Consider the following 11,758-nt stretch of genomic DNA (forward strand, 5'->3'; position numbering starts at 1 on the left):
AGCTGATCCCGCCTCCTCCTGTCATAAATCTGCAACTTTCAAAACCGGCGGGGCTGGGGCGTGTCCCTTGAGCGGCGGAAGGACACGTCGGCGGAAATCAAACCCCGTGGCGGAGGGATTTGCGTGCGTGCGTATATATAAGAGCGGCGGAGGCCGAGCGCCGCCCTCTTTCCCCGACGGCCGTTGTGGTGGCTGTTGTGCGCGCGCAGCTGGTCTCTTCCCCGCCTCCCGCTCCTGAAACTTCGGCGCCATCATGGGCTTTGGGGATCTGAAATCCGCCTCGGGGCTCCAGCTTCTCAACGCCTTCCTAGCCAGCAGGAGCTACATCGAGGGGTGAGCCGCCCTCCGCGCACCCCGAAATATTCACGGTTTCCGTATCCCTTTTAAACGCCAGCAGTAGGTCCCGCTTTTCCCATTCATTGGCCTTCGCTTCTTCCCGCGTAGGCCCCACATTGCTGCAGGCCGGCGGCTTAGCAGTTTGAATGAGGTCTAGCAACTTGGCAAGTCTCTTTTGGAAACTGCTTTGCGCGCGCGAGAGAGAGAGAACCGGAGCTATAGATGGTCGTATCTCTTTAACACCCTACGACTGAAGCCACGTTATTCTGAGGCATTTTAAAGTATATTAATAATAATAACTTTTATTTATACCCTGGCCAGAGCCGGGCTCAAGGCGGCTAACACCAATAAAATCACAGTAAAAGCATAATAGGGGAAAAGAGAAAGGAGGGAACCAATTTGAAATACAGGCTAAAATTCAATTTAAAAGGCAGCCTCATTTTAAAGTAGCCGATAAATCTTAGCCCCTAGTCTTCCTACTTTCTGAGGGGCATCATGAGGCAAATCATGGTTACGAATACCAGTCCTAGGAGTGGCATTTGCTTTTCAGGTCAGGCTTGTCTCCCGCAGAGGCCCACGTTAGTAAAAAAGAGAAGAGGGGCTCTGTCGTAGGCTTGCAGGCACAAAGGAAAGGCCCCAAAGCAGCCGCCTTTTAACAATGAAGTTATATATGAATAGCTGCTGGTTCCTGTTCCTTTGGGTGGTGCAGGGTGCAAGCTGGTCTTTACCCCCTTCCTCAAAGATAGGCAGCGAGGCCTTACAGTATCTCTTCGGCCCCCTGCCTTCTACTTCCCTTCTGCTCTCTAGTCCCATAAATTATTCTGTTGCAGATTTTGGGCTCTGGGAGAGAGCCGCTTGCCTAACGAATTGAGGGTTTATGGGGCATTTGAAGCAGCAACCGTCTGATTTGCAAAGCTCTTTCCAAGCCGTTACCACGTGCCCTTTACTAACACATTTGGCCATTGTTGGGGATAGAAGCTGCGTGGTTTTGGGAGAAAGCTATTCTGGTTCTGACTTGGAGGGGGGAATAAAAATACAAGGATGGGTTAGAAAAGTAAATGGGGGGAAAAGAAAAAGATGGGTTGGAAGAGTACATGTGAGAATATGTAAGCTTAAGGTAACTTGTTCCAAGACCACATGGCAATCTTTGTGTGTGGATAATGGGATTTGCAACCTGCCATAATGCCCAAAAGTGAGACTTTACGTCATTTAAAACGTACATCAGTGCTAGATGTGTTGGGCCTACTGGGAAATGACTTGGGCCTTGATTATTGCAGATTCTGTATGAGCTTTGGTTGTGGTTCTTGGGCAGTAGAGTATTAAGACTCTAACCCAGAAGTAATGGATATGGTTAAATAACCATAGTTAACCATTTTGTTCAAACTGGGAAAGTGGCGGTTATCCATTCTGGAACAATCCATGATATGAAAGTTTGAAGTTGGTCTCTTATGTTGCTGGAAGCTGGCTTGTTCTGAAGCTCATCTGGTAACCATAATTTATTGGTTCAGGTGAACAGGAAATTATAGTTAATAAGAACCTTCCTGGTTTATTTGTAGCTTGCACAAAGGGGCTACAAACTCTTGTTCATATCTGCTTATTTGGGAGACATCTGAGTGACTTGCTGAGATGGATTTCACTTTATATCTGTGGTGCTTTTCGTTTTGCTGAATGAAACAAATTTTAACCTGAACATGTTTTCTGTAGGTATGTCCCATCCCAAGCAGATATTGCAGTTTTTGAAGCAGTTGGTGCTCCCCCTCCTCCTGAGCTGTTCCATGCCCTCCGCTGGTACAACCACATTAAGTCTTTCGACAAACAAAAGGCAAGGTAGGGCTCAGTTTGCTGTCATTTACAGGTTTGTATTCAATGTAGCATTAAGCAACAGCGATTTCTCTCTCCTTCTCGTCCCCCTTTTTCTGGGGGTTCCCCCAACTCTCCAAAGCGGATTTGGAGATGGCATAAGAGGAGTGGGGAATCCCATTGTGCTAGTGCAACTATGTAATGACACCCAAAAACTTTAGAACTCTTTTGTCCTGGACAGCCATATACAGCACCAGCAGTAATCAGTGATTTGGATGCAACATTTTTCTATTTCTGAAACTACATCAGGTGGAATTGAGCTATTACAAATGTTTCATCTGCACAACCATTCTAGCTTTTCAGACAGAACTATTCCCCTTTTTCAGGGGGAGAGGGGAAAGTTTCATTGTACAAAGGGCTACCCATCTTGCTGTTGCATAATAATATAATTTTATATTTATCTCCCTCCCTCCCTCCCCAGCCAAAGCTGGGCTCAGAGCGGCTAACATACAAGTAAGACAATGCATAATAACGAGCGATCAATAAATTAAGATACATCCCACAGTTAATTCAAACAAGTTAAAATTAAAACTGGACAAGTTGCAATCTTCAGGTTAAAATTGAGGGCACTTACCAACTGTTTCCACTGACATTATAAGCACCTGTGAGTGGGCTGGGAACCTCCTTCATACTTGTTCTTATACAAGGAGAAAATGAGTCAGACTGAACCCTGACCCAAAGGCCTGGCATAACAGCTCTGTCTTGCAGACCCCGCAGAAAGATGTCAAATCCCGCAAGGCCATAGTCTCTTGTGAGAGCGTGTTCCACCACGTCGGGGCCACAGCCGAAAAGGCCCTGGCTCTGGTTGAGGCCAGTCTGATCTCTGGGGCCCAGAATCCTTAGGATGTTGTTATTTGCAGACTGTAAGGTCCTCTGGGGCAAGGTTAAAACCAGCACCTTAAACCTGATCCTGTACTCCACCGGAAGCCAGTGCAGCTGGTATAGCACTGGGTGAATGTGATCCCATGGCGAGGACCCCGTAAGGATTTTCGCCACGGTATTCTGCACCCCCTGGAGTTTCTGGGTCAGTTTCAAGGGCAGCCCCACATAGTTACAGTAATAAAGCCTGGAGGTGACTGTTACATGGATCACAGTGACGAGGTTGGGGCAAGAGAGGTAACGGACCAATTAGTAACATCAAAAATAGTACAAATTTTTGCAAAAATGGTACAAAGCGTGTCATAATGGCCAGTTATGTGATTAAGTTTCTGTTGCCTTAATGGAGCTTATACTTGCTGTAGTGTATATAGGTGGCACTATGGTCTAAACCAGGGTTAGTTAACCTTTTTATACCTACCGCCCACTAATGCATCTTTTTTAATGGTAAAAAATCCTTACCACCCACCAGTGCTTGATGGAAGGATTAGCTTGTGCAATAGAACCCCTACCGCCCTCCTAGAATCCTGAAACACCACCTAGTGGGCAGTAGAGACCAGGTTGACAACCCCTGGTCTAAACCATTGAGCCTCTTGGTCTTGCCAATCTGAAGGTTGGTGGTTCGAATCAAGGGAAAGGGTAAGCTCCCGTAGCTCTGTCCCAGCTTCTGCCAACCTAGCAATTCTAAAGCACACCAGTTTACCCATTTCTTTTTTAAAGTACGTTATTGCTCACAAACAATGCTGCTCCTGAAAACAGGTCTTCGCATAGAGTGACTTTTCTCTGTTACCGCCATTTGTTCTTCAGTCCCTTTTTTAAAAAGCTTTCTAACAATGAAAAGTCAGAGCTGCCAGACAGCTTTTGTTGTTGTTTAGTCTATTGTGTCCGACTCTTCGTGACCCCCTGGACCTGAGAACGCCAGGCACTCTTGTCTTCCACTGCCTCCCGCAGTTTGGTCAAACTCATGTTCGTAGCTTCAAGAACACTGTCAAACCATCTCATCCTCAGTCGTCTCCTTCTCCTTGTGCCCTCCATCTTTCCCAACATCGGGGTCTTTTCCAGGGAGTCTAATCTTCTCATGAGGTGGCCAAATATTGGAGCCTCAGCTTCAGGATCTGTTCTTCCAGTGAGCACTCAGGGCTGATTTCCTTCAGAATGGAGAGGTTTGATCTTCTTGCAGTCCATGGGACTCTCCAGAGTCTCCTCCAGCACCATAATTCAAAAGCATCTATTCTTCTGCGATCAGCCTTCTTTAAGGTCCAGCTCTCACTTCCATACATCACTACTTGGAAAACCATAGCTTTAACTATACGGACCTTTGTCGGCAAGGTGATGTCTCTGCTTTTTAAGATGCTGTCTAGGTTTGTCATCGTTTTCTCCCAAGAAGCAGGCGTCTTTGGATTTCGTGACTGCTGTCACCATCTGCAGTGATCATGGAGCCCAAGAAGGTAAAATCTGTCACTGCCTCCATTTCTTCCCCTTCTGTTTGCCAGGAGGTGATGGGACCAGTGTGCATGATTTTATTTTATTTTTATTTTTTGATGTTGAGCTTCAGACCATATTTTGCGCTCCTCTTTCACCCTCATTAAGAGGTTATTTAATTTCTTCTCACTTTCAGTTGTTCCATATCCAGTTCTAACTGTTGCTTCATGTCTCATATAGAGATTTCTCAGGAGACAGATAAGGTGGTCAGGCACTCTTATTTCTTTAAGAACCCTCCATAGTTTGCTGTGGTCGACACAGTCAAATGCTTTTGCGTAGTCAATGAAGCAGAAGTAGATGTTTTTCTGGAATTCTCTAGTTTTCTCTATAATCCAGCGCATGTTTGCAATTTGGTCTCTGGTTCCTCTGCCCCTTCGAAATCCAGCTTGCACTTCTGGGAGTTCTCGTTCCACATACTGCTTAAGCCTGCCTTGTAGAATTTTGAGCATAACCTTCCTAGTGTGTGAAATGAGTGCAATTGTGCGGTAGTTGGAGCAATCTTTGGCACTGCCCTTTTTTGGGATTGGGATGTAGACTGATCTCCAGTCCTCTGGCCATTGCTGAGTTTTCCAAACTTGCTGGCATATTGAATGTAGCACCTTAACAGCATCATCTCTTAAGATTTTAAATAGTTCAGCTGGAATGTCATCACTTCCACTGGCCTTGTTATTTGCAGTGCTTTCTAAGGCACATTTGACTTCGCTCTGCAGGATTTCAGGCTCAAGGTCAACAGCCATACAATCTGGGGTGTCTGGGACATCCGTATCTTTTTGGTATAATCCCTCTGTATATTCTTACCACCTCTTCTTGATGTCTTCTGCTTCTGTTGGTCCTTACCACTTTTGTCCTTTATCATATCCATCTTTGCGTGAAACATTCCTCTCATGTTTTCAATTTTCTTGAACAGATCTCTGGTTGGAGAAGTAACCAGCAACCCCCTCCAGTATCTCTGCCAAGAAAATTCCATGGACAATAACATCAGGCATATAAAAGTTATGACGCTGGAAGATGAGCCCCTCAGGTCGGAAGGCGTCCAACATGCTACTAAGGAAGAGCGGAGGACAAGGACAAGTAGATCTAGAGCTGATAAAGCGGGTGGGACAAAGCCAAAAGGACGCTCAGTTGTGGATGTGCCTGGAAATGAAAAGAAAACCGAACGCCTTAAAGGAAAATATTGCATAGGCACCTGGAATGTAAGATCCATGGACCATAGTAAGCTGGATGTGGTCAAACAGGAGATGGCAAGAATAAATATTGACATCTTGGGCATCAGTGAACTAAAATGGACCGGAGTGGGCGAATTCAGTTCGGATAACCATCATATCTACTACTGTGGTCAAGAATCCCATAGAATAAATGGAGTGGCCCTCATAGTCAACAAAAGAGTGGCGAGATTGATACTCGGATACAATCTCAAAAATGATAGAATGATCTCGATACGATTCCAAGGCAGACCTTTGCACACCACAGTAATCCAAGTTTATGCACCAGCTACCGATGCTGAAGAAACCGAAATTGACCAATTCTATGAAGACTTACAATGCCTTCTAAAACTGACACCAAAGAAGGATGTTCTTCTCATTATGGGGGATTGGAATGCTAAAGTAGGGAATCAAGAGATAAAAGGAACAACTGGCAAGTTCGGCCTTGGAGTCCAAGACGATGCAGGGCAAAGGCTAATAAAGTTCTGTCAAAAGAACAAGCTGGTCATCACAAACACTCTTTTCGAACAACACAGGAGACGACTCTACACATGGAAATCACCAGATGGGCAGCATCGAGATCAGATTGATTATATTCTCTGTAGCCAAAGATGGAGAAGCTCTATAGAGTCAGCAAAAACAAGACCTGGAGCTGACTGTGGTTCAGATCATCAGCTTCTTATAGCAAAATTCAAGCTTAAACTGAAAGCAGGGAAAACCACTGGGCCAGTAAGAGACGATCTAAATCAAATCCCTTATGAATACACAATGGAAGTGAGAAACAGATTTAAAGATTCAGATTTGGTGGACAGAGTGCCCGAAGAACAGTGGATGGAGGCTCGTAACATTATACAGGAGGCAGCAACGAAAAGCATCCCAATGACAAGGAAATGCAAGAAAGCAACGTGGCTGTCCAATGAGGCCTTACAAATAGCGAGGGAGAGAAGGCAAGCAAAATGCGAGGGAGATCGTGAAAGATACAGGAAATTGAACGCAGATTTCCAAAGAAAAGCAAGGAGAGACAAGAGGGCCTTCTTAAACGAGCAGTGCGAAAAAGACAACTTAAGGCATGAATTATATACTTGTATCAGTGCAGACTATTCATTGTACAGTAAAGATCTAATCGAGGGTGACATGAAATTGCTGTAACTCCTACTCCTCAGAAATGAGTTGGTGCATATGGAATAAACCTGTGAAATTGAGTGTTGTGCACCCTAGTCACAATTTTCAGACACCAGGTGGAGCTCTTCCAATGCTTTTCAAAAGGTTTTATTCCCTTTTCCCCTCCCTTCCCCCAAATTAAAAAACACTTCTGACTAGCGCTGCATGAGAATATGGCTGTTTTAAGAGAATTCCAGGCTTGTGACAAAACACTTAATCATACTCAGTGGCTGGACTTAATGAACTGAGATGGTGAGATGGAGGGCACCTCGGGTTGGCCATTTATGCAGAGTCATGCTTAGAACTGCGGCTTTTGCGTGGTGATCCCTCGGCCGCAAGCGCACAAGCAGTTTGCCAGAGCAGCTACGGATCCAGGTTCAGGCCAAAGATTTATGATGGTTGGGAGAGAATACTGGTGGGGGGGAATAGCAGAAGGAGATATTATATCCCGGTAAGACCACTTGCTTCATGCAGCAGACTGATGTGGAGGGATGGACTGTATCACTTTAGGCTCCGGGGGGGGGGGGGAGCGGTATCATCTTCGTTATTCCTCTGCTAAGAACTCCCTGGAATTCGATGTGGAACATGACAGGGACAGGGCTGAATTGGAATCTTTCTGCTCTAAGAAAGATTTATTTGCAGTGAGTCTTTTAAAAAATGGGAGAGCACATGCACTTCATTATAATATAATAATAAATGAGCACATTTGGGCAAAAAGATTTCAGTTCATTCTATCACCTTATTCAAACCTCATTCTGTGGCATGAACCCAATCTCCCATGCTTGCATGTTTGATTTAGTGACTAGCCCGTTGGGTAAAGGTAAAGGGACCCCTGACCATTAGTCGTGACTGACTCTAGGGTTGCGGTGCTCATCTCGCTTTATTGGCCAAGGGAGCCGATGTACGGCTTCTGGGTCATGTGGCCAGCATGACTAAGCCGCTTCTGGTGAACCAGAGCAGCGCACAGAAATGCCGTTTACCTTGCCGCCGGAGCAGTACCTATTTATCTACTTGCACTTTGACGTGCTTTCAAACTGCTAGGTTGGCAGGAGGAGGGACCGAGCAACGGGAGCTCACCCCGTCGCGCGGATTCGAGCCGCCAACCTTCTGATCGGCAAGTCCTAGGCTCTGGTTTACCCACAGCGCCACCTGCGTCCTAAGCCTGTTGGGTGGCGGGTGCTTTTTCAGCTGGCATCTGGTATCTTGCCTTTGAAACGTCTCCATGGTTGAGTGGTGGCTAGTTTGTTAATTAGTTGCCCAAACTGGGACACATTTTTGCAATTTAATTCTGGGTCATATGTTAGTAGAAGGGCACCATATAAGTTCCGTCTGGTTTTTTCCTCTAGTCTGCCTGGAGTGAAGAAGGCGTTGGGAAAATATGGCCCTTCAGATGTTGAGGACTCCACAGGCACAGGCGGAGACAGCAAAGATGACGATGACATTGATCTCTTTGGCTCTGATGAAGAGGAGGTATCCAGAATATTTTTTCTTTCAATTTCCAGTTGCAGAGAGGTATCATGAGCCCACATGCATTTAAACAAAAAAGAGCCTGGCAACATGATGAACAAAACCAAATCACCATCTTTCGGCTGAAAACATGATGATTTGTTTTACCTGACAATGTCCAGGTATACTTGATCACTGTTTGGGACCAGTTGCTTTCTTTTTTCCCAACACAATCTCTTTATTTTCATAGGAAAGTGAAGAAGCAAAAAGATTAAGGGAGGAGCGGCTTGCTCAGTATGAATCAAAGAAATCCAAAAGTACGTTATCCAACTCCTTCGCCTTTGAATTTATGCACTTTGAATTGCTTTTTAGATTAAGGTTATTGTGAATTAAAAAATAAATAAGTGACAGCAGAACTTTCTTCCAGCTATTTCCAAAGTGTCCTAAGAAGTTTTGAGTTAAAATTCCTAGTTTTGACCAATGTTTTTTCCAGGCTGTGGAATAGAAGCCATAGGAAACAATTGTTTACAATCAAATCCTGTGCTGTGTTGCTGAAGGGGAAATTCTGACTCTAATTTTAACCAATGTAGGATCCCACAGCTACTGGCCTGAAACTGCTCTGTGCTGTAGCAGTTGCAGTATTCCAACTGTGGGAGATTAGCAGTTACACTATGCAATGCTCCTTTCTCCACCAGGGAAGGGAATTTCAGTGTAACAGACAGGACTGTGTCTTCCACGCTTCATATTCTTGTAATAGCCTAGTTGGGTAGAGAAATCAATGTTCCGTTTAGCAGTACTTAACGTTTCTGTAATGTATTACGCTGCTGTGTAATGATCTTTTTTTTTATGCTTTTCTTAACCAGTATAGGTTAAACTTGCAACTAGGTGCATTTGTAGAGAATTCCTGGTTTTAATCGGAACAGTCTGCTTTGCTGCTTTTCCTGAGCTATCCTTTGGTTTCCCTAGAGCCAGCGCTCGTTGCCAAGTCGTCCCTCTTGTTGGATGTGAAACCTTGGGATGATGAGACGGACATGGGCAAATTAGAAGAGTGTGTCAGAAGTATTCAGGCGGATGGCCTCGTTTGGGGATCTTGTAAGTAACTGGCTGACAATAGGAGGCTCATAGCTCTCTGGCAGAGCAGACAGTTTATATGCATAACATCTCGCTCAATTCAGATGGCTCTTAAATTGTAGTCCCAAGAACTTGATGGCGCCACTTACTTCAATTCCCAGGGCAGTGGGACCTTGCAAGTAAGAAGATATGGAGAGCTTCCAGTGGGTGGGCTTAAGATTGCTACAGCTGCATATGGCCTCCTAGTAGTTCTGAGTTTGAGAGAGTAAAATTTTGGTGTTCCATCACAGCTGTTGAATAGATCGTGGGGTCCAGAATGGCTTATGGCTTACGTAATGAGCTCCACAATCACATTCCATTTGTGCATTTGACAGGCAGGGGGTTGCATCTAAATATTTGCCCCCTTGGAGGAAGGTTGGGGAAAAGGAAGGGTAAGAAACCATCTCCACTAGCGGAGGGGTAGCACTGCCAGGATGGTGCTTTTATATAGCAAGCACCAAGTACATGTGTGCAAAGCAATGCTGCTAATGCGCAGCCCTTTGAAACAGCAAAGATTTTGCCCTTTGCAGAAAAGTCTAGAAAAACCTGGTGAACTGGATGAACTCTGAACTCCCACAAACACCCCATCCTCATTTTCTTTGTGAGGTATTCAACAGTTAAAGAAGTGATTTGATGATGGAAGGGGGGTTTTGGGGGTTTGTTTTTTAATCTGTGGCTGGGGAAACCCAGCCAGATGGGAGGGCGTAAATAAAGCTATTGTTAATTATTATTATCTTTGAGGGAATATGTCTCGCTTCCCCACTGTCGGTCTAGGAGAATGGGCTCCTCCTTTAGTCTGTTCCCTTTATGGTCAGGGGTATGTAGCTTCCGCTTCGAGGGCCTAATCCTGCCCCCCAAAAAGATCCAACCAATTTTGGCAGCAGCTAGGGCAGGTAGATGCCGGCGCCCTGATGGGAATGCAAATTGCCCCTCCCTTCCCCCCATCAGATTGAGCGTTTGATGAGCAGAGAGGAGGCAGTGATTCTTAGCTGATCTGCATGGGTAAGCTATGGGGGGGGCAAGCAGGTGAATGAGAGTGTGGGGTGGCAGCACCCACTTCCTGGTCACATCCGTTGCTGGGGGTGGGGGCTCCACAGGGTTGACCCAAGGGTGAACGTGGTCCTTGAGCCAAAAGCTAGATGCCCCTTTTCCTTTTTTAAAAAAGTCTACTTTTTCCCCTTTTGCATTCCACGGAGGGGGAATGTAAATGTTCATAGCTTGCTTGTGTATTAGCTGTTGCAGAGAGGTCAGGTTTAGGCCACTGGCAATGCTTTCTCCCCATCAGAAGCCCCGACACCATGATGGGGCAAAATTCTTGTCGGTCCATAACCCTGAGTTTGCGTAGATAGAAAAGAGGCGGAACCTCGCTTCTCACAGCTCTTTCGATTGCTTTCTAGCCAAGCTGGTTCCAGTTGGTTATGGAATCAAGAAACTTCAGATTCAGTGTGTAGTCGAAGACGATAAAGTTGGAACCGATATGCTGGAAGAGAGGATCACTGCGTTTGAGGATTATGTTCAGTCCATGGATGTGGCCGCTTTCAACAAAATCTAAGCCCCAATAGCACCAGGAATAAAACATTAGCAACACTCGAGGCTTTTGTGTGTGTTTTGTATGTCCCAAACAGCCGTTTAAAATAATGCATCGTTCTAGTTGCATTGTCATCGTTCATAGCGTGGCCCCCTTTTCATTCCGAAGGCAGCCTTCGCAAGGGAAGGTATAGGTTAACGAAATCAATTACACTTACTTCAGGAAGAGAAAGGGGTGCAAGGAAAGGGCTTCTCTCAGGTAGGGTCTGTAACTCAGTGGCAGGGCACATGCTGTGCATGCAAAGCATTCTGGGTTCAGTCGTCGGGCATCTCCAGGTAGGTCGGGGGGGACCCCCAGAGAGCTGTCGCCAGTCAGTGTAGACCAGCAGTTCTCAACCTGTGGGTCACCAGATGTTGGACTACAACTCCCATCATCCCTGAGCCCTGGCCTTGAGTTGACTGGCCTAGTTCAACATCTGGGGACCCACAGGTTGAGAAAGGCTGGTTTAGATCATGGGTAGCCGAACTAAGGCCCAGTCAACTCAATCCGGCCCGCGGATGGTCTGGGAATCTGCGTGTTTTTACATGAGTAGAATGTGTCCTTTTATTTAAAATGCATCTCTGGGTTACTTGTGGGGCATAAGAATTCATTTTCTCCCCCCTCCAAAAAAATATATAGTCCAGCCCCCACGAGGTCTGAGGGGACAGTGGACCGGCCCCTGCTCAAAGTGTTTGCTGACCCCTGATGTAGACAATAC

The 11,758-nt window shown here is 45.7% G+C and overlaps 1 protein-coding gene across 2 annotated transcripts; it reads left to right on the forward strand.

The window, feature by feature from the left end:
- The first annotated feature begins 137 nt into the window (after positions 1 to 137).
- On the forward strand, positions 138 to 11,065 carry EEF1B2 (eukaryotic translation elongation factor 1 beta 2). 2 transcript variants are annotated; one of them, XM_082239942.1, is made up of 7 exons: positions 138 to 333; positions 2,041 to 2,163; positions 5,462 to 6,823; positions 8,264 to 8,387; positions 8,614 to 8,680; positions 9,330 to 9,455; positions 10,871 to 11,065. In XM_082239942.1, exons 1-7 carry the CDS (start codon positions 254 to 256, stop codon positions 11,023 to 11,025), a joined length of 2,037 nt encoding a protein of 678 aa, XP_082096068.1. In that variant the 5' UTR covers positions 138 to 253; the 3' UTR covers positions 11,026 to 11,065. The 2 variants fall into 2 exon arrangements, with proteins under 2 accessions (XP_082096068.1, XP_082096069.1); XM_082239943.1 differs by lacking the exon at positions 5,462 to 6,823 and having other exon boundaries at positions 157 to 333.
- Positions 11,066 to 11,758: the final 693 nt, after the last annotated feature.

This window comes from Podarcis vaucheri (assembly GCF_965113315.1).
Source record: "Podarcis vaucheri genome assembly, chromosome: 1".
In the NCBI taxonomy this organism is placed as follows: Eukaryota; Metazoa; Chordata; class Lepidosauria; order Squamata; family Lacertidae; genus Podarcis; species Podarcis vaucheri.

Bases quoted from the DNA above. Each gene is read 5' to 3' on its own strand.
- EEF1B2 (XM_082239942.1), top strand. From the start codon at position 254: ATGGGCTTTGGGGATCTGAAATCCGCCTCGGGGCTCCAGCTTCTCAAC. The intron at 334-2,040 runs GTGAGCCGCCCT...TGTTTTCTGTAG, and splicing joins AGCAGGAGCTACATCGAGGG to GTATGTCCCATCCCAAGCAG. The intron at 8,388-8,613 runs GTATCCAGAATA...TTATTTTCATAG, and splicing joins TTGGCTCTGATGAAGAGGAG to GAAAGTGAAGAAGCAAAAAG.